The 23,061-nt window shown below is 37.3% G+C and overlaps 1 protein-coding gene across 1 annotated transcript; it reads right to left on the bottom strand.

Moving 5' to 3' along the window:
- Positions 1 to 913: 913 nt before the first annotated feature.
- On the bottom strand, positions 914 to 19,961 carry LOC124162494. The gene is made up of 5 exons (XM_046539049.1): positions 19,905 to 19,961; positions 7,612 to 7,797; positions 6,889 to 7,008; positions 4,016 to 4,147; positions 914 to 1,396 (listed from the first exon to the last, which is right to left on the bottom strand). The coding sequence occupies exons 2-5, from the start codon at positions 7,789 to 7,791 to the stop codon at positions 1,313 to 1,315; spliced, it is 516 nt and encodes a 171-aa protein (XP_046395005.1). The 5' UTR covers positions 7,792 to 7,797; positions 19,905 to 19,961; the 3' UTR covers positions 914 to 1,312.
- Positions 19,962 to 23,061: the final 3,100 nt, after the last annotated feature.

Below are 23,061 nucleotides of genomic sequence, written 5' to 3'. Positions count from 1 at the left end.
TTGAATTAATATTAATTACAGTATAGTGCTAAAATTTATAAAATATTCCTCAGAACGCCGTAAAACTCACTATTTATCCTAAATTTTTTCTGGGGAGGGCCCCCTGCACCTCCCGCTAACCCTGGGGGGTATTCCATACCACCAGACACCCCAGTAATAGTTGCATCTAAAGCACCCCCCTAGCCTTAATTATTAGCTGCCCCCCTGCTCCTTATATACTTAGTGATCAATTTTTTCATTCGTTTACCTCTTCCAGAATATTTTTTCTATTTTTATGTAAGTCATGTCTTCTTCCATTCTGCTACATACGAATATCTTAGTCGTCTATCAACTGATATTTGGATAATATCTGCCAACAGTCCTTTCTGTAGTTACTAGAATCCAGTTCCCTTTATTCTCTGTGCATTCCAAAACGGCTATGCCGTCGGCTTATTGTGGCAAGGTAATCACAGCCTAATATTACTTAGAAGTAGATATAGTATTATTTTTTTATTACATATTCACTTTTCATTTGTACATGTGATACTTCATTTCTAGGTCGGCTAGTTGAAATTTTCTCATCCTAATCTAGTGCAGTTTTATTTTTCTCTTTGCTGAAGTGTTAAGTTTCAATATTTTTTAACCTCTGCGAATTTATATTTTATTTCTCTGGATTTTTGAATAGCAAAGATGTATTCTTGCATTATTACAGAAATACCAAGGTCCTATAGTGTTTCTTGATAATACCTGCTTAGTCTTGAGAGATCCTGATATTTTATTTTACTGAATGTCATCAATGAGGTTGCAGGGATTTACATCCCTAAATTTAAAATATTTTATTAGTTCTTTCATATTTTCTCCAGCTTGAACGTATTAAATGCATAATTATTGTGGGGAAGAGACGAAATAAAATTCATGAATTTTTTAACAATCGTTTATTATACACTCATAGCATGCAGGTGGTTGTATGTAAAACTGGTGGCAATGCCTGGCAATCAGCTTCATAATCTAGTATTCTACACACATACTTTCAACAAAATATAACATATATGCAGTTGATAACATTATTTGTACAGCTTGCAATAATGACAGGGACTTCTGTGATAGATTATAATATACAAATGATGACACATGTGTGCGTGTATGTTGACCACGATGGTAGAAATCATTGATAGAAATGAGTTTCTACAGCACTTTCACTTTTCATAAATATTTGCAGTCCCAGGAAAAAACACTGCCATTAAATTTGGCGCTGTGTTATGAAGAATCCTGTATTCTCTGGATTGGTATCTATTTGATCCTTTTTCTCTCAAGGACTTACGATTCAAATTCATCAAAGCCCCACAAGTCTGGAGCCCAGGTGATTCAAAGCTTCCGTTGCCCTATGCGCCAGTGACTTGAAGAGATTGGTTGGATACTGAAAGGAGAAATATCATACTTAGTTAGTTTCAGTCGCACTTTAAAATAAAGTCTTTCCCTCATTATGAATTTTACCTGATATTAATGTGCCTTATTCTTAGGTGTCGTTAGAAAAGCTTGTTTATTAAGTTATTTGACATGCAAAATTTGTTTTTCTATGTTAGGAGTAAATCAGTCATAGTTCAACTTGCGCTCTTCATTTTTTCCGGTTGAACTCCTTAATTATGATCTACTTCTGAATACAGTCTTTCGTATTTTGAGCAATTTAAAGACTTTTATTTACATATGCTCCATTATTGTATCAAGTTCCGTCTAGCATGCATATGGTTATTTTGCATTAAGTATTTTAGCTCAAACTCTTCGGGCTCAAAGTTTCAATATAATCAAAAGAATGGGTGTTAATTATTTTATATATATGGCAGCTGAATAAGGTCTTGATTCCCACATCCAAATTACTTTGGCTCAATAACTTTATCTTGCTTTTCGAAACAATTTTTAGGAATTCATCATTGCTCTAAATGCTAATTTCACTCCAACTAACTCCTTTTACGTGACTTACTACAAATCCGTGGAGTGGAGCTGTTGAAGTACCTCAGTTAGAAGATTCTCCATATTGTATTTTATCACTAAAGGCTTCAAGCAAAAAATAGCTATACATTTTCCGTACAGAGCTCTCAGCTTGAGATTCTGGTACATGTGTCAATGCAGTGGCTGATACATACGCAGAACCATTGCAACATTTTTATATTATTAATTGAAAGTGTCATGTATATGTGTGTAATCAGTTTAACCCTTAGGCTGCGGGAGTTCTCGATTTTTGCTGCCAGCCAGGGCAGAAGAGACCCAGTGGTGTAGCCAGAGGGGGGGGGGGGGGGTCCAGGGGGTCCGGACCCCCCCCGAAATATAAAACCTCAATAATTTTTCTTTATTAAAGAAAACAAAATTTTGAAAAATCATGAATTTACAAAATATTTCTTTAACAAATGAAGATTTTTCGATTATGAAAAGTGTTAAAATTAGTTTAAAACCCAATACTTTGTACCCCGTTTTTAAAAAATTTCCCGCCCTAGTTTTGGACCCCTCCCCCTCGAACGAAATTCCTGGCTACGGCCCTGAAGAGATCCCCTGTGCAGGAGACACCCCTCGCCACGAAGGCTGGTCTGCTAGAGTTAAGCCCCTTAACAATTCTTGTGGTGAGGTAAAGTGCCCAAGTGCATGTAGAAATCCATGAAGAAATAATAATTTTGGGCAATCGCATGAAAACGTTCCCGCGTCCTAAAGATTAAATAAAACTTTCTTAAACTTTGCATGTGACTTGATTATTTTTTTATTAGATTTGGATTTAGGACTGGATTTTTTTATGACGATGAAAGTAAAGGCAGCTCAAGATACCTTTTGCCCCCCCTTGAGTTCTATCTGTATCTGCCAATCCGCCATTACAACGATCAAAGAAAATATTAACGCGTAACCTAATGAAATTAGCACGATAATTAGGGTTTGGTCGATGTTAAATCAACGGGAAAATTATTGTGACAGTTTTGAAACGCTCAGTGCCGTAGTTATTTTTTCTTGCGTTTTTTATTCGTGTTATTTTTTTAGTGCTCGGCGTAAATCGTTGAGGAAGGTACCCCGAAATGAAAGATAACGTGGATATTATGAGGAATTGAGAAGTTAACCCCTCAAAAGACATCGATGCGGCTAATACGTACCTTAACTCAATTCCAATAACTTGTGCGCGGCAATTCACCACTTAAGTTCTGAACAGGGATGTCAAGTGAAGCGAAAACGTAACGAAACGGAGGGAAACAAAAATACGAGGTTTAGGTTTAGTTTCACTCCCGCACGAAATTAAAATCACCAAGGAGTTTAGTTTCGACCCGGGACGAAACTTTACTCCCGGGAACGAAACTAAATTAATCGTAACTCCGCTACTCATAGTAAAATTTCGATCCCAGAAGTTGGGTGGAGGGAGATAAGAGGGAATAGTTTCGACCCATTACGTTTGACCTGTAGAGAGGTTAAAATATTGAGCTTAAAAATCGAATGTTTGCGTTCACCGTTCTCCTGTTAGTGGTAAGAAGATGAATGCCCCGTGCATCTAATGGCGGTAGGTCGAACCTCTACTTCATTCAACCGTACTTCGGACTCGCAGCGTGGGTTGAAAATAAACTGTTCGAAGGTGAAGCAAGTGGTCCCTCCGGTGCAAAACATTATCAGCGTTTCGTTTCGTCCCAGAGTTTTACTTCACTTCCGACCCGAATTAGTTTTGACTGGGATTTTGTTTCGACCCTGAGTTTAGTTCCCCGGTTTTATATCCATTTCGTTTCTTTTCTACATTTCGCTCCCGGGAACGATACTATTGAAATTTTACTGGTTTTGACTTTCGCTTGGATTCTTTTGTCATCCCTGGTTCTGAAGCGGAATGATAAATGTCGTTCAGTCCACGGTAATGTTTGCTCTCGATGACAAGCTGTGGCTAAATTTCCTTATAAACGCCTCGAAGCTGTGAAGCTAATTTTTTCGTCAAGCGTTAATTTATACTTATTGAAAATGTTTTCTATGAACTGGACCTAAATTGATCGTTGTCGATTTTTTACGCTCTTTCCACTCGTCTTACCTCAATGGCTAGGTTGACAAAATTTGACAAAGCTTCCGATCCACCGACAATTCCTCTTCCTAGGGCTCCTAATGTGTCTCCGTTATTGCCATACTTATCCTCTTCCGATATCGTGTCCACGATGGGTTGGGGCTGTAAAGGAATTGAAAGTATTTTAGAATTTATAATACCTTTTTTAGTGCATTAATAACATACAAAATAGGTGACACGAATGACAGTGACAATGACCCTGTGACAGTACTTGGTGCCGGTAGAAAATGTAAAAAAAACTTATGTTAGTACTGAACTGCACACGCTAAAATGAAGGCAGGAAGTGTTGTGTCTTGAGACCCGAGCACACAGGCCACAGGTGAAAAATCCCTAACCCATGAAATGGAGGAGACAATCTCGCATTTAGTTACTAGTACGATAGGGTTTTAGTTGATGGAGAAGTTTCAAGCAGTTTCAGTGTCGCCCTGTGGATTTTCCTCCAAGACTGAGACTTAGATGGTGTGCACAGATTAAAATCATAATACCACGAGCATGAATGTGTTGGGTAATGATTTATATCTAGTAGTTAGTTATAGTAAAGTTATCCGACCTGTCTGAATTAGGTCATTTGAAGATCTTTAAGCGTGGTGTATTGATCGTTGCAGGTCCTAGGATACTCCTCTAAGATCGTTCCCACCATATTGGCTAAAAATAAGTTTTATTCAGTTAGAATAGTCTTGAGAAACTAATGGTGGTTGTGGTGTACTAGGGATAGAATTCATTTGATGTCTGCCTAAAAAATATATCCGGTTTTGAAGTAGGAATTCATATTTTTGTTGCATCATTTTATTTTCCCTCCATCGCTTGAGAAACAAAGCATGTCAACTATCATGAAGTTTCAAGTTACGTTTTTCTATTAGAATTTTTCATAGTTCGATTGATGGCCAAATAAATTGGGTTCCCATTCTTTACTTTTCTAGAAATCGCATTTAAAAATCCGTGGGGAATTAAAGGAGGGGCGACAGAGTTGCAGCCGCACCCTGTACTTTCTGGAAAAAATTGATTACATATAAATATTTTGCGTGGCTCTTCGATGAATGTTTTTATTTCACCAACTTATGCAACAATGTTTACGAATAATTCATTTATATCTATAAGCCACACATCTACACATATCCGACCTCGTTTTGCCTGGCGCATTATCGCTGAGGCATATTACATAAACCGAGGCACCGCGAGAAGAAGTAATAAACTGATCCCTCACCCCCTTAACAACGACCTTAATAGGCACCTGTTGAAAAGCTGCATTTTATAGTAGTGATTATTACGAACTTGTCCGATCATTAAAAAAATAAATGAAGACTACGATAGTTTCAGGACGAGAATAGGCCTTGTTTTTCTCTGTTGTTCATTGCACTGATAGAGGAGCAAGTTAACATTTTTGGCTTGTAATTTATTTTATTGCATCCTTGTCATGGCATTCAATATGGACTGGTTTTATACTGACTTGTCAACCAAATAATGTGATAAATAATAATTTGCCGACAATGACCCTAATGTAGACAAATTTACTGGTTACTGTACACTTGTTTTTAGTAGGGAGTAAATAAAACCTTCGTCCTTCTGTATGGCAAGGACATCTCACACCAGTGGTGTAGCCATTGGGAGGGTCCAGGGGGTCCAGACCCCCCGAAATATAAAAACTCAATAATTCTTCTTCAGAAAAAAAACAAAATATTAAAAAGTCATGAGTTTATAAAATATTTCTTTAACAGATGAAGTTTTTTCGATTATGAAAAGTGTTAAAATTAGTTTAAAACCCAATACTTAGTACCCCGTTTTCCAAACATTTCCCTCCTGGTTTTGGACCCTCCCCCAACGAAATTCCTGGCCTCTCACACAGCATTTATGAAGGTTGTGATCACTATAAAATAAATAACGGGATTTACCGGTAAAACTGCAGAATTTTCATGACTCTTGCCTCTAACCTTCTCACACTTATCCATTTACTCTGTGTTGAAAGAATTAACAGCTTTTACAATTTTTATTTTCTATGTGATGCCCACTTACTTTGTCGTAATCCTATTCTTTTCCTATTATTAGGGCGAAAATCTACTCTCATTCTAATACAACCGCAGTATGAATTTTACATTAGTACTGTCCTTTTATACTCCTAACCACTAACTTTTGTTTTGCATTTGTGGTTCCTTCTTTGTTAATTTCAATCACTATGAAAAAAATCTTGTTCAATTTCAGCACGATGCATGCAGAAAGCGTGGATACTTTTATGCAATTCGGTAAATATAACTCTTTAACGAAATATTGATAGTTTTTTCGCTTCAGAATGAGATAGGTATTTGACGTTGTATTGACATTTTTTACTCAGGGTTATCATCATCATACATATATTATTATAGATAGGTCTTTTTCTATCATTCCGTATATTACGCTTCGTTAACACTGCACCTACAGTGATAAATGAGGTATCGTTTTAAACTTTGAATCACCAGCTTCTGATAAAAAATACAATCTCAATCTTCACTATTTACCCATTAAATTGACAAAAAAATTATTACTCTCTCGAAGTATCGACTCTACACATTTTTTTATATTCTTAACTTAAAAAAAAAGGATTAAAACCCCCTTTTAATCCAAGAAAGTTAAGGTACAAAGAAAGTACTTTGTGATACACCTTCTTCTCTATTTAAAACCCAATTTCACCGTTTCCTTAACATACTTATTCCCTGATAACGTGAAAGTGCGAAATTTTCGCGCGGGTTAACTACCATAGGTATATTTTTCTGCAACGCAGTTCAAGAAGTTTTTGTATTTGCATTTACGAAGGAAACCGCTTTCCATTTGAAGGAATGGAGGGGCATAGGAAGGAAGGAATATTGTTTTACCTGAAGGATACTTTGGAGTACGGATTGCACGACTCCCAACATTCTCGCTCCTCGGTTTTCCTCTTGTATATTCTTCAGATCAGCTGTCGAGTCCTTTGTCTCTTCCTTGATGGCATTTAGCTGGAAATATAATCAAATTAGATTGGTCCATGGCAAGGGATTTTTTTCGTGACAAAGCATTTCTGAGTCCATATTATCATTTCAGTTTGTCTCGATTATTCCCAGGGATGCTCTCTAAGCACTTTCAAAGCAATACAATTACTAGTACTTATTAAACGGTTTATTTCCTCCATCTGTTTTTATATTGATATGTGTACATATTATCACCAAATTGATTTTGTAGTCACATGTGGGTATTTTTCAAATATTGTTACTTTCAGAAAGCTTGATGTACTCTCCATGTTCAAGTAGGCGAAACTGCTTCTTCCAAGACAAAAAGTACTAATTTATACTTTTTGCTGGTTCTTTAGATAAATAAATTAGGCCATATGTATATTTATAAATATTATAGATGAAGGCTTATGGTTACTTATGCACATTTTATGTATGTATAGATAGGAAGAATAAACAGCAATCTATGTAGCACGTGGCAATCACGCAACTGTCTTTCTATGTTCCTGTTCATTACACATGCAGAAAAGTTAAGTCCTATTATATGATCTCATATATAATATTCGGATGAGACAAAATGGTCGGATATTGTATTTCTCGATTTTTTCTCACCCTTTTCTCTGAATCTTCCAGCGTGTCTATCGACTTCTTCCGGATCGGCACTTCCTCAGATTTCACGATTTCCACTTCGACGGGAGCGTCCGAGTCTTCTGCGGGAGGGGCCGGAAGTGCGTGGACATAAATGGTACTCAGAGCGAGTACCAGTAGACAGCTGGCTGCGGATTTTTTCATGGCTTTCTGAAATTACCGAAAAAGGCATCGGTGATTAAATCGTGTACCCGATTAGGAATGGTTGAAAATAGAGCATTTTACAGCGTTTTTTAACATCGCTAATAGAGATCCTCATAACGATTACACAATTACATCACACTCAATTATGAATAACAATTAAAAGGAAATGGTATCCCTGAGGAAAAAGTGTGTACTTTAGTTGTTGAATGGCATAAAAAGGTACGCTTTAATAAGGTATGATGGTTATATAATACATAATTACAGGATAAGTTTGTCAAGGAAAAATATAGTCATTTGTATTCGATGGTTGATAGATGTTTGAAAAAAAGAACAAATATCACACACAAAATTTTCACTGTTACTAGGGGTAAATTAAAATAATTAGTGGTTTAAGTTCAATTAATAAATTGCTAAGTAGATAAAAACGTATTTCATGATATCATTATTTTAAATTGAAAGACTCAGAAAAAAACTGGTGTCAATGCATAAATTATGCAATTGATGAATCACATTTCACAGTTTGTTATCCTCACTATCGTTTATGGATCTATACTAAACGCTACTTTTAATAATTAGTTCTACACATGAAATATCAACTAATTTTTATTGCCAAGGATGAGAAGATATTTCAACAAAGAGGTTAGGGAGGGTTGATGGGTAAGGTTGAGGCTAATAATAAGAGCTGGAACTATTAAGATTCAGAGCTAGGTAATCCGTATAATAAGAATCAAATGTTATACATAGACATTTATACTTACAGTATATGTGACAAGCTCGATTAACGAAGGTTCAGATCAACAAGTAAACATAGTCGTTAGTGGGAGGAGAACAAATTTCCGGATAACATTTGCAGGTAGATGAAGTGATTACCTCTCAACACCAGTGCACGGCTCGACATAATACAGGGAATCAATTTAGGTTCTGAGTGACGTACCCTGGATGCACATGAATCTCAAAATCAAAAATAAATTTTAAATAATTAACGGGATCGTATCCCTGTTACCCCATCGGTTATCCCATCTTCAGACATCGGTTAATCTGGTAAATCCATTGAATTCTGTGACTCATTTTCACGTTATAATAATGTCCGAATCTCGGAGACACTTCATCGTCGAATTTTTCTGGAAGGAGCCATAAAAATAAGGGAAATTTTATGTCTTTTGATCAATATGCCCTCTTTGGCCCAATTAAAAAAATTATCTTTTTAAGTAATTATTATCCTTATCCAAAATTTTATTCCTAAGAGCCGAAATAACTATCAAAGAGCAGTATTTAACGTAGTGAAATGACTATGACTCACTTCAGCACTCTTTTAGTACTCGGTAGCCTTTTTCATGGCTCATGATTCTTGGATGATAGCCTCTACGTACATTTTAATGTGCGAGAGATGGGGGCAGAGTTTTCGGGAAGGAAGTTGCAGGATTTGTGAGATGATGAAGGGAGGAGGGGATTTGCTATGGAGGACTTTCGTTGGTACACTGGGCATGCGGGAGGTGATTTATTCAAACTGGCTACGGGTGGGAGGTAAAATGTGTATTTGAAGAGCGGTTTGATAAACGACTAATTGAGGTTCGACTAAAAAATAAAGCATATATGTTGTGTTTGATTATTAATTGCAAAACAAAAGTAATTAATCCGCTAATCTTTTTGAATTTGGTGAAAACGTGGAAAATCTTGACGGGATAGCAGAAATTTACGTAATTTTTTTTAGATTAAATGGTTTCTACGTTCTGGATGAGTGGGCGCTGCAGGCCCCATGCAGCCCACGGACCGTAGTTTGGAGTCCCCTATCCTAATTTTAAGTCATTTTGCGTAGGTACTTCAATGTTTGAACTCTCCAATATGGGGGTTTATTCAATTTTTCTAACGAATTCGGATTTGGGTGACATCACAGTTTTTGCCAAGCATTGGCATTCATTACGTATTGGCATATTCAATACGTGATCTCCTCCTGCGAACGAGTAACGGCTCACTCAAAAGTAGTGATGAGCGATATATCGCTAACTGTGATTGAATCACCGTTGCTGAAAAGTAGCAATCACCGTCGGTGATTGAATACTCGAAATCACTGTGATTGCGATTCGGTGAAGTTAGCCCTGCTGCTACCTAGTGATCAGCGATGTATCGCTACCTGTGATGGAAGGGAAGTAGCCGATCACTGTCGGTGACTAAGGCCCGTATCCAGAAACCTCACTACTGCTAGATACGTCATCAGATGATGACGTAGCCGCTGTAGCGGCCGAGCACCGCTACGGGCACCGCTGCAAAAGTCTAGTGAGGTCCATGGCACACTACTCGCTACAAGTAATATGGCCGCCGGGTTTCGTCTGCTTATCGTCTCGCATTTATTATTAATAATTATTGATGTTTAAAGGGCTATAAGCTCATGATAATTATTTATTATTACTTAAAAAGATAGTAAGAATGCTTCAATAACCATATTTTATCCTAATGAGTAAATATTTTACCTAATTTAACTACCAATAAATACTGTCAACAATACCGTGATGAAACCTCTTAGGATTCACCGTTTTATTTGCAATTAACTTCTAAACGGGCCCTGTCATGCCTTGAAAACCATTTATAATTAAATACAAATAAATTAGGGACACAAGAATGTCTCGCCTTGATGCTTTTGAAATACTTTTTTACGAAAAATAACCATTGTCAACGCAACTATGCTGAAACCTCGTCGACTTTGCCATTCTAATAGCTATTAACTTTGGTATAGACCGTGGCTTTCCTTGAAAACCATAAATATTATATATATATAAGTGCCCAAATAAAGTTGCAATCACCAGCTTTGTGTCTCTGATATCCAAAATTTGCGTAAAATACTCAAAGCGACAAAGTCGTCTTCCAGTCAGCTACGTCCATTCTCAGTTACTGCTAGTTTGAATAATTTCAGTTCCGAGCCATTGAAAACCATGTTCAATTACGTGAAAACTTACCTATAATGATTTATGCCGTCACAAAAATGATGAGTTAAAGTTTAAGGGAAGGGTCGATGGAAATGGCATATTGCTTCTCAGTCCGTTTACAATAGCACATGATATTCATCTCATAATGAATGTCACGTAAATCTTTGGACGTTGCAATACAATACATGTATCTATTATATTACCTCAAAGTCTAAAATATCCAACTATACCAATGCAATCGACAGTTGTACGAGTATATTTGTCAACCACAATGACGAATTGCGCAAGTGACACCAAGGATTATTCAGCAATAAATACCACCACAAGAATTACTGAGTTCACAAACTTGTATTTATTAACGTCGTAAAACTCACTTTCAATTCAACAAATAAAATGATCACACTTTACAAGAACACTTGTCCAAAAAAAAGTACTCACGAAGAAAATCAACATCAACACGACACGTACTGTTACTTCACAAATCTAATTAACACAAATTGCAAATAAAACTGCCCAGGAAATGTTCACACGAAGAAAATCGGGAGCGAATACACTAACTGTAACTTCACAAATCAAATTACACATACATTGCGGACACAAGAAGTCGGTAATTAGAGCGAAACATCGGCAGCGACGACCCGTACAACTTAATAACGGCACTATTTTTAAAAAATGCTCACTTTCCTTTCATTTCGCATTGTCAACAATAATTGTAACAGATGAAACATTTTATTTAAAAAATCATCAATAAAGTCAGCACCGAAACTAGGGTGTCCTGAACAAAACTTGATGAGGTTACTCTTTTCCGCCCAGATTGGTGCATTTTCGGGGTGCGGGGTCTGGGGCATCGGCCGGCTTTCCCCGGCGGCAGAGCCGCCGAGGCCAGCCGGCAAGCACCGGCGATCGACACTAGTCGAGACACTTGGTACACGTCGCGAGATTTCTGAACACGAAGATTTATCAGCATGTACCAGCTGGTTCTCAATGATAACTTTGCCGATTTAAAGGGACACTTTTCACATAATGAACGGAACCAGATTCACAGAAGAAACTTGAAGAACCAAGAAAATCCCATGGAACCGAGAATAAATTCCGTGTGAGATACCGCATCTCCTAAGACATCTTATTTCCACGAACACCACTAAAAAAGAGAAATTATATCAATAATTTCCATTCAGATTTTAAGAACAAGACAAAAGATTCTCCGCTGAAATTTCACAAATCACGGCCTAATAATGTGCTTACCTTCGTTACGCCATCGTGCCGATTAAAATTCAACCTCCACCTTCTTCCATGCCATAGCCTTTAAAGAAAGACTCACAGCATTGGTTTTCTTGCACTCCAATACAACTTTCCTATCAATAATTAGTTTTAAAATCAAACTCTTCTTCTACGCCGAGATTCTTCTTCCAACCCGTTTCCATTTTGCTTACAAACAAAGTCGCGTTGCGATATTCGTTATTCAATTGTCGCCCTTAGTTCCTCTCAAAGCCCGCATAGTAGGGACTCAAAATGTCGCTAAATTCGTCTACGTCATCAATCCAGCCCAAAATAAATGTGGCAACACTGCCCCCACCCATTTGGAGCGTTTTGGAGTAGTGAGGTTTCTGGATACAGCATTCAGCGGTGCGCGCCGCTACAAGCTGAAGCATGGTTTCTGGATACGGCCCTAAATCACCGAATGCTCGAAATCACTGCGACTGTGGATACGGTGAATATAGCCTAGTCTGCTACCACTGCTACCAACAGTATAGTAAATGATGTCTTATTCATCTTTTATGATGAATAAGATATTCTTTACGAAATATATAGCTAACGGTTTGAATCACGATGGTTTGCATATATAATATGTTTAAAAAAATGCCGACGGGATTTTAATGATTGGCCATTATCAATTCCTTTACCATATCAACTTTACTTAATTATCGTAATATGATCTAAGATTCAGACATTTTCTCTCAAAAAAATATTTGGCCTAATTTTCCAATTTTTAATAAGTTTATTCGCTTATTTTGCGGAAAACTCATTCATTGGAATTAGACAAAGTAGCAGGAATAGCAGCCCCACAAATCACCGATGACGTTTAAGAGTGATTCTCCTCGGTGATTGCAATCACAGTTAAGAATCACCGTTACTGATGAGTAGCAGTCACAGGTAACGAAGTGATTGGAGAATCACAGTTCCGCTCATCACTACTCAAAAGCCTCCCTTCCACGGGAACGGTTCATTTCTAACGCATATCATTGTTGTTATTTCGAGCGATAAATGAATAATTGAACGATTCATTTGACGATCCAACGGCTATCCTAATATGGTCATTCCCATTCGGAAGTACAAAATTACACCCCAAATTTGAATTGGTGAGATTCAGCCTAAGGGGATCGGCTGAAATTTCATCGTTGAGATTTAAAAACCTCGCTTGGAAGTTAGCAATGCATAAACCTGTTTAACTGTAACCTCTCACAGAAAAGGTAGGGTCTGTTAAAGGTTGAGCATATGCGCCATTTGTGTAACATCTCTGCATTTTATTTTCAAATTAATTAACCTCCATTCAATTTCGTTTTATAGTAGGCATTTAACGGATTTACGATTGCGAATATCAAACTTAAAATTACAATATTTTTTGACCTCGTTAATGAATAAAAAGGGAATGTAGCGTGTCAAGAGATTCCAGAAAAACGATGGATGAAAAAAATTAAGTCGGTGAAAGTTGAAACGCCTTTTTTCTCGCCCAGTGCCGCAACCTAACTCTGCATGTATCTGCATTCCATGGCAATGGCGCAAGTTACTGCATGAAATACTCGACTTGTGTGTTGAATTTTCAAATTCCACAGAGAGAGATTTTATTTTCTGGGTTAACATCGAAATATTCAATGCTACGCTGCTGATGGGTAGTGGTTAGTTCGATTGGCTGCTGATCGAAACATTTTGGATTTTAATCCCGTGAAAAGCCTTCGAAAGCCCTGAAAAAAGTCCTCTAAATTCAAGGAGGTAAAGCGATACGAACTGCCCCTACTATCGCGAATGTGTTGAAGTCACATTCCTGTGGCTTAGTCAGGGGCGAGGTCTATATCCTCACCTATCCCAAACAATCTTCGGATTGAACCTCTGAGTGAACAAGTGAATTAACTTTACTAAATTGAGCCCATATATGTGCGATGGAGGTAATATTTCGCACTCGTCCGGCTACAGCTAGAATGTGCAGTGAGAATATGGGATCCAGTTCAGAAAGACTTAATGCGTGAACTTAATAAAATATAAAGGATAGCTGAGCTTAAAAAACTGCTACGGGCGTACAGTAAGCACTACACAGATGTTTAACGAATCAGCTTGGAAGCCGATAAGAGTCTCGGAGGCTGCGCTCTATGCTTAGATTGCTTGAGCAATTGGGAATGGATATCTTTAAAAGCGACATGGAGAATGATTAGAACCCATTTTCTAATAGAAAGAATACATTTCTAGGCCCAATGGAGACGATAAATTAAGGTATTTTGCCGACCTGATAGGTATAGGAATCCATTTCTCCCCGCAAAATAAAAGACTTCAACAAATGATAGCAGTAATTTCGATAGAGAATTTCCTTTTTATTTGTAAACGTCTGGTTTCCTAACAAGTGAGAAACCTTACGCCTGTTAAAGCGGTTTGCGGGGTAGGCTATAGATGTAGCTATCGGAAGGTGTTCGTTAAATGAAAAGAAGCAGTTTAAAATATCTTTGGACTGGTGGTAGTGATTGCCGTCGATGAGCGTAGTTTAAATATTTCCATGCAAGCGGCTGAATGGCCTCGATGGAAATTACACTCACGAAATTGAGGGAAACGCACGACTGAAGTGAAGTCACCTCAACCCTGTTGCGTATAGCGTTTGAAATACTGCATTGCAAGAGAAAAGTCGATGGCATTTCCCGGGAGTTAAAGAGATCTTGTAGGATACCCATGGCCTGTATTATTTAGCAATCTAATGTCATCATGTTTCCACTTTAGCGGCCTTTTCACCGGCGCGGCGTTATTGTTCACCGTTCGTTTGAGATCGAAACTTATCTCGTGGATATCGGAGTTTGATAAATAAACGTGATAGGATCTCCCACAGGCAACGTTTTAATTAGAATCGAGTAATTTTTGGTGTTCCCTTCTCTCCACATGCTCAACTGCATGTTTTTGAGATGTAAAAACTCATTTTTTCGACGCTTCAAGTCCAAAGAAAAGATTTTGAACAAGTGAGAAATCATGCTTTAAGAAGTCTATTTAGCTCAATTTCAAGTTAAACTCAAATGGCTAAAGATATTATTCCATTTTAAGTTGCCTGGGATTTAAAAATTGATACAGAGAATGCGAACAAAATTCTTTTAAAATATCACTTTATTTTACGGCACCACCTATTGTGCTGTCTTGAACGAAATTGATGAATATTTTTTCTTAAAAACACAAATTAGTGAAAGAAGGGTTTGAGTATACCGGGACTAGTCACGGAGGTAACTTAATGAGAGTCACTCGCAATGCCCAAATGTGCGAAAAATACACAGAGAAAAAAATCAGTCGCCTTGACCACCTTGTCGAGGCACTAGGTCCAAGGAAAAGACATTGTGCAAGTGAGAAGTCAGGCTTTTAGAGGTCTATTTGGCTTAATTTCAAGTTAAACTCAAATGGCGAATGTTCCATTTAAAAATTGATAGTCTGGGATTTGAAAATTAGCATTGAGAATGAAAACAAAAATTCTTAAAAAAACATTCACTTTCTTCTAGGACACTACCTATTGTTCAGTCTTAACCTTGTCCGGTAGTGCCTACCATTATCCACTGGGAAGAAAGACTGACTAACTGGCTAACTAAAAAAAAAGTCGATTAGTTTTCGAGATGTCTCGACTTGAATTAACATGGGAGCCTTATGGAACTAAAAATTTTTCGCTTTTATTTTGTACTTTTAAATATCTGAGGAACATTATATTCCTGTGACAAAAACGGGATTTTTTGGTTGACTGTTGGGTTAACTGGCTAAAGCACACGACCGGAAATCTGGGGATCCGGGTTCCAATTCCGGTGGAGACGAATTATTTTTTTCTTTGTGGATTTTTCGCACATTAATAAAAGAAACATAGTTTGCGTACGAATGGCAGAAAAAGTAGAAAACAAACCTTATATCGAGCTTTTTGGTGAAAAAGTATTTATCACCCTACGTCACTGAATGTTAAACATTCAAAAATGAAGCGATTGGATTTAACTGAAAAATAGGGTCAGTGCTTGGCTGCTGAAAATTATCCTTTATTGTATACTGTTTAGCAGAGACTTGGATTTCACCGTCAGTCTAATCTATTGGACGCGCGTCATTTCCGTCAACAGATTAGCGGTGCCATACAGCTAATATTGATTTATTTGTCAATACATGGGCGTGGTTAGCCATATTTGCGTCTTGCGACTTTTACAACTCATATTTTTACAACTGAAGGCCGTTCAATGGAAAGTGACATCACAAAGATGTACACGTATTTATGCCGGACAAACCCACCAAGTCTTATTGTTCATCCGATTGTGCTAAACAACAAAAGGTTGTTGAATTGATTTCACTGCATTATGTTTTTGAAATTAACTGACTTAATAGTCATTCATATTAAATCCATTGCACCTTTTGCATGTGAATTTTAAATAGGGTATTTAATTTTATTGAAACATTTAGTGGTAGCGAAACATGTCCCGAGAAAAAAATTGATATGTCAGGAGTACCCGTCTTTTCTCGATTTAGTTAGTCGTATTTGCCGCATTGTGTTCATAAATATTTTCATGCGGATAAGGGGGCCTCAGTCACTTCATGATTGCTGGTATATCGTTTTGTCATGGTGAAAGTTAGGTGCCATTCTCGTGAAATTCATGGAAGTGTTTTTTATCAGAGATGAAGTCAATACTTGGCAAACTTCTTGAAAGCGTGTTACCCAACCAAACTTCCGCCACAATATCTCCGGATCTTCAAAAAGTCCCTCCAATCATTTATTAGAACAATAATTATATCACTCTCTTCTAGTATTTCAGAGTATCGAGTCTCAGATGTTAAGTACCTCATTCAAAGAAAATATATCTATTTTTTTTATTTTGAGCATTTTTTTCCAAAGAGTTATACTTCATGGTATCAACGAGAAAAACGTCTTTACCTTGAATTCAACTGCTCTTAAAGCCTTCAACGGGCCTGTCCTTTTCGTTATTCAATCGAATATAAGAGCGATGTTTTAATGAAATTTATATACTTAATTGTACATTCGCTCGTTTCGTAGTGCCCTTATGCAACTAGACTTCACATTAAAAATACCTTTAAAATGCTGAAATTTAAGAAGTATGTTACTGTGTCAGAAGCTGGGGAATTAATCCCTAAATGATAATAAAATGGCATTAATACCCGCATGCCAAATACCGTCGTTAGTGGCGACAATTTTGGATATTTTCAGGACAAGTCTATTTTTTTTAACCTTCCTGTTGTCGAAATGAGGGCACGTAAGATACATGGAGTTCAGCGTTTTAATTTTGAAGGACTTTTCCTGCCGCATTAACCACAGGCTTATTTTCGTGTAGTTAACTGAATGGCGGAATAAAGGATTTTTTTTACCCCAAAGAGATGAATATAAAATTTCAAATAATTTATCAGAGCAATATCTTCGTTTTTCAAAAAAATCTGGCTATATGGATAAATTATCTAAAGTGTTCCTGATACTTTGGCCATTCCTGGATCTCAGTTTTATTAATAGTTATGTAATGAGTCTCTGAAGTTATTGTGTGGTTTCGCTTATAAAATGTGATCCAATCTTTTTTTTCAATTTCAAAAGAGTGAAAAAATAATTATTCCTGCAAGGCTGTTCCGATTATGATTTTTTATCAAATACCTTGGGCTTTGTAGGTGGTTAACAAAAACTTCTATCGTATGCACGATAAAGAAATTGTGGTTGGACGAGAGAAATATTTTGACTGGGAAAAGAAAATATTATGAGAGATTGCTTACCGGTTTTAATTTACCTAAAAATTCGAAAAATATTTGAGGGTCTACATTTTAAACAGAGACTATTAAAACTGGAGAAAAGAACTACGTAGTTACATTTCCTCCGTTTCTAGGTGGAACACTTCTTCATCATTGTAGAAGTATGCTGAGCAATATTTTTAGTTCAAATATATTTTTTCTAAAAATATATACCGAAAATATGGTGAAAATCATCAAAGCACCTTTTTACTTAAAAATGAAACTGTTTTTTGGTATTTTCATTAATTTCACTGTGAAATTTCTCGTATCAAATATGTAATTAGTGAATTATGCGAATGCCACCGTGAATACCTACGGATGTCATTAGTAAGTGGCATTTATTATCTCATGTGAGTAATCCTGGAATCGTCTCTTGGGAGCATAAACTCGCCAAATAAACGGAGTGAAATTTCCGATTGCCTGTGCTGAGAGCGAAGTGATGACGAGAAGGATGACGTAAACTCTTCGCCGTTTTCTCATTGAAACGTTTCTCCTTCGATTCGCGTTGCGCATGCACGGGGAAATTTAATGGTACAAAACTACTCGAACCACAGCAGCATTTTCTTGAAGATGTGAACTTTCCGGCACACGAAGATAAGTTTGCTAATCTTTCTGTCTCTCTTTATATGTTTACTATGAGTAACATTACGTCTTTTTTTGGTGCGTATATCCATGCCCTAATGGCATAACTCGATGACAAATTTAGTGATTACAACGTAAACTAGAATTTTCATTTTGCCCGCATCCCAACCTGTATTTTCGACACGGTGGTAGTGGTCGATCTTAATGTTTCGCGATGAAGTCAAATATATCGTATCTATTCGTATTTAGCATTATATGTAGCTAGTATTTGCTGGACCTCTTTTCCAAGTTTTGCCATCGTTTTGATTTTCAAACTGAGGATTCCTCACTCACTTCACTCGAGAAATAATTACTTTGGCCAATGCCTGGAATAATTATTCCCTTGCAGAATTTTCGTAGCTGAAATAATTGCTTGCTCTCGTTACTTTCTCCGATAACTTTTGGTGCTGAGGTATTAATGAATTCTTTGCACCTTAAATCGTTATCTGTGTGACAGTATGCCTCTTCTCGTATAAAATGAAACGTAGGCAGCTGTAATTAAAAATCTAATAGTTAGAAACCGATCGATGAAATTACTTCTCCGATCATCATTGCCATCAATAAATTCCAGCGATTTATTTGAGCATATTCGTTGGGGGGTCTCCCCTGACTTTTTTGAATTTCAGTTTTGACTTTAAAGTGATGGAAGCAAGTTGTCGATGAATTCAAATTGAATTTTTGCATAATAACAAGTCGTATCGCTATAAGTTGTCGACCTACTTACCGTTGACCTATACGAAATATCTTCCTTTGACTTTGCCTCTCCACGTACCACTTCGAACTCCATTCTTCCTTACTGACTTAATTGGTCGTATTTTTTCTGCATAAATGTAGTTCAGTGGAGCCATCGAAATCGTAGTCCAATCGTAATGGCTTTGCAAAACTTTTACTTTCATTAGCCATTTGATTTTCAACAAAGGAAATCGTGTGCTGGTCCCTCGAAGCGGATAATTACAAAAAAATGTAATTGTTACCGTGATATTCATATGCAATGGAATGCGTAGCAAATGTTATGCACGAAATTGAAAGCTTGGAAAGCTATGTAACTTCGCAATAATTCGTGAGCATAACTAAGTACCGTAAAAAAGTACCATTAAGAGTAAACCCCGGAAGACTATGGCAGACTCAGCCCTTGAAACGTTGGGAGAATTAACCCAATACCACACCCGGTGGGAATCCCGAGAAATTTTTCATCAATCTATACGCCGGGAAAACCTAAAATTTTACATCCTTAGATATAGTTTAACTGCAACGGCTGTATCTAACGTCATCATGGTTCACTTCGTGAAAGTAGCAAACATTTATTTTAGGATATATTTTCTAGTCTTCTCTAATTCCTTTAATTTTTCCGCACTCGTTCCACACCCTTATTCAAACAAAAGGATACATTTAACACCCTCCACGATGATAACGCAAGGCAGAGGAACGCGTATGAAAAATTAAAAATTTTAGTTGACTTCAAAATGCAATCTAAAATTAATGACCGCAGCGGAATAATCTAATAAATTCTGGTGCTATCATATCGTTGTATAATGCCGAAAAGAAGAGCTATGGAATCTTGTCAAAAGAAAGTTTACTCACCTGCTGTTATCTCACTTTCTTCTGGGACTCTGGCGATGAAGTTATCTTTAATTTCCTATTTATTCCTCCGCTTGCACCGTGGTCATCACAAGGAGCGCCAAACTTGCTCACCCTTTACGGTGTGGTTTGCTTGAAGAAAAAAGAGACCGGGCTCCGGTGGCTGAGTCAGGATAGTCCAGTAAAACTGAAGTCCGTAGATTAAGGGCTGTCGATGAACTCTCTTTGATCGAAAGGAAGTTAATTTGTAATGTCAGAAATTGGTACTCCTTTTGATGATGTCGCTGCCTCGAAGTATTCTGTCCTCGGCTCGGGCGTGCTTCTTTTTTTATCGAGCGAAGACCCCGTGTTGTATCCAAACGTCTCGCGAGGCCTCTCGAGGGCTTTCTGTTTCTTGCCTTGTGTCTTGGCGGTGGAGGGCCACTGGTGACGGCGTGGAGAAAGGGACGGGATTTCAGTTTGATGGAGGGGGGTGGGGGTAAGGGGGAGGAGAAAGTGGATCGTGGTTGCCTGGAAGTGGGATGGGTGGAAAGCAGGTGAAAGTGATGAGGCTACCACGTGACCCACCAACCTCCACCCCCCACCCCCACCGCCGTCGCCAGACTTCGGCTCTGCGCCACCTTTAAGATATCCAGCGACTCCTTTCTCTCGGAGGGAGAACCCTCTTCCCCACCAGCTCACCCCTCTCCTTCTTCCATCATAACCCCTACTACTCCACAGTGGGACACTTTGGAATTCTGTTTTGTTTTGCTGTGAAAATCATCCACTACCATGGAGAATTACGTTGGATGCCTCGTTGCTCAAATGACCCAAGCTGTCGGTCGCTGCGTCATGCCATGAAAAGTAGTTGATTTTCAAGTTTGATGATTGACGTCATTGGCGTCTAATGCGGATCAATTTCAATCATACTGCTCGAAACTTCATTAGAATTTTGTATTTAATTTCCTATCGCATCACATCTGTGAGAAACAATGCTGAGTTAAAAATTACCCGTACCGAACTGTTTATTCTTCTTGAAGTGCTGGGGAGAGGAATTGAACGCTCTATAGTACTAGTTCAAAAATTAATGGAACTATGGACCTATATACACTATCCAGTGTTTAGGCCATGTCACCAAACATAGTAATTAGATGATTAAGATAATGGAGGGAGTAATTGAAGGGAAAGTTAGCGAGAAAGATCAATAGATAAAGAAGGTAGATAAAGAATGAGACAAGGAAGATGAATACAGGGTAATTGAAGGAAATAGCCTAAAACTTGAGCTGCAGTAACCAATCTCAGAATTGCATGCTGTATTTTTATCATGTAGGATGCTTTAGCGTCTACTTGAAGGTTCTGTCCAGCCAAAAGTGGTGATCCCTGGGTAGCTAGTCTATTACGAGCTCTGGATCCGATAAATGAAGTGCGTTTGTATATTCTAATATTTTCATTTATTATGTCCTGAAATTTGTGCCATTTGAACAATACTCCAAAACTAACTTTTATCCAATGAATAGGGTCCCACTTCCCTCTATCATAGCGTCCTTATTCAATTTTCATAAAGGGCTATCTCCTTCCATTAGATCCTTAAACTCTATTCCATTTTGCCATGGGGAAAAAGTGGTTAGGACACTTTAGAGCCGCAAAAATCTTAAAAAAAAATAAAAAGCAATTTCAAATTATTTCTCTTTCCATTGTTCATGAGACGCGAACTCAATTCGCATGATGTCAGGATGGATTTCTTGTGGTGATGAACTACTGGTGAGTTATCACATAGGCATTAGACATCAGTTCATCATCAAATGCCATCAACGACACCATCAACTGTTTTAAAATTGGAGTTGGAGCAAGTTTGGTTTTAGTACATTTTAACGATTAGTTCATTCAACTGCATCAGTTAGAGTTTTATATTTTGCCTGTATTTACTTCAATTTTTTTAAAGTCAGCTTCTGAAAATCGCGTGAAAAAAGTTAAAATTCCTCCTTGTTATTTTTGCCATCATCTTATTTCTTTATTCTCAAAAGAGGAGGATATATATGAGATACGGAACAGAAAAAAAACTTTTCGGAACTAAGTCAAAAAAATGCTGCACCATTGTGGCGAGAAAATTGCAATGGTATGAAATTTCCGAAGTATATTTCCAATATTATCTGCGGTTCCCTTTATGCACGGGAGAAAGGCTTTATTCTGGTCACTGATATTTTCTGTTGATGAATTTACGGTCTCTGCAGTGTTAGACGTAACTATGGTGATATTCGTTGCATTTTCGGTTCGGTGTGTGTCAAGACTTGAAAACAGAACAGGTGTAGCCTCTTTCTCTTGAAGGAGTGAAATAAATATGTTAAGCTGTCTCCCCCTTTTTTTGAAGTAAGTGTTCAAATAACAACTGATTGTGAGAAAAAATTTCGTATCCGGGGTAACACTGTCTTCACGTGCGCCTCAATGATTAGTTGTAGATAATTATTTATTGCTTCTATGCTTGAGTGCATTCATCAGAGTGCACCAGAGAATTAATTTTAGGTAATCATGAATAATTATATGTGTCATGGCTACCGTAAAAGATCGATTATGATCCAATATAAAATAAGCATAAGATAAACAATATTGATGCACAGTACTTATAGAACTTTCATTGATTTTACGATTGAAAGAAAACGTCCTTCAAATTTTGTCTTGAGAATAACCAAGAATGAACATTTATAATAGTTGTATTACAGTTATTCGTTTCAGACATGAATCTGGTATTACATAGCACCTTTTTGGTCCTATGAACAAGAAATCTGGTACAAATATCTGAAGATTCAGTTTTGGAAAAGAAATGCGGGTACTTTATTGGGTGGAGTAAGAGTTGCATGACAATAACAAAGTATTTCCACTTCTTATGTAAAAATCGTATAAATTTTATAAATAAAGGGATGCCAGTAGGAGAGTAAATTTTCAAGCAAAAACATATTTAAAGGAACTTACTAGGCTGCTCTTTTTTAGGATTCATCTAATAATTTATTTTGTATAACAACAATCTATCAATTTGAGTTTTGATAGGCTCTACCCCCAACAGAAAGCACCATACCTTCGATTTTAGTTAAATAAGACGTAATTGATGAATTTAAAAAAATTTTTGGGTATTTTTTCCGAATATAATAAAAAATTTAGGTGGTTTGCCTCAAAATTTTTGACACCT

Source organism: Ischnura elegans, chromosome 7 (genome assembly GCF_921293095.1).
Source record: "Ischnura elegans chromosome 7, ioIscEleg1.1, whole genome shotgun sequence".
NCBI classification, from domain to species: domain Eukaryota; kingdom Metazoa; phylum Arthropoda; class Insecta; order Odonata; family Coenagrionidae; genus Ischnura; species Ischnura elegans.
This window is presented reverse-complemented; position numbering and strand designations above follow the sequence as displayed.

Bases quoted from the DNA above. Each gene is read 5' to 3' on its own strand.
- LOC124162494 (XM_046539049.1), bottom strand. From the start codon at position 7,791: ATGAAAAAATCCGCAGCCAGCTGTCTACTGGTACTCGCTCTGAGTACC. The intron at 4,148-6,888 runs GTAAAACAATAT...ATTCCTTTACAG, and splicing joins TACTCCAAAGTATCCTTCAG to CCCCAACCCATCGTGGACAC. The intron at 1,397-4,015 runs GTAAGACGAGTG...TTCTCCTTTCAG, and splicing joins TTGTCAACCTAGCCATTGAG to TATCCAACCAATCTCTTCAA.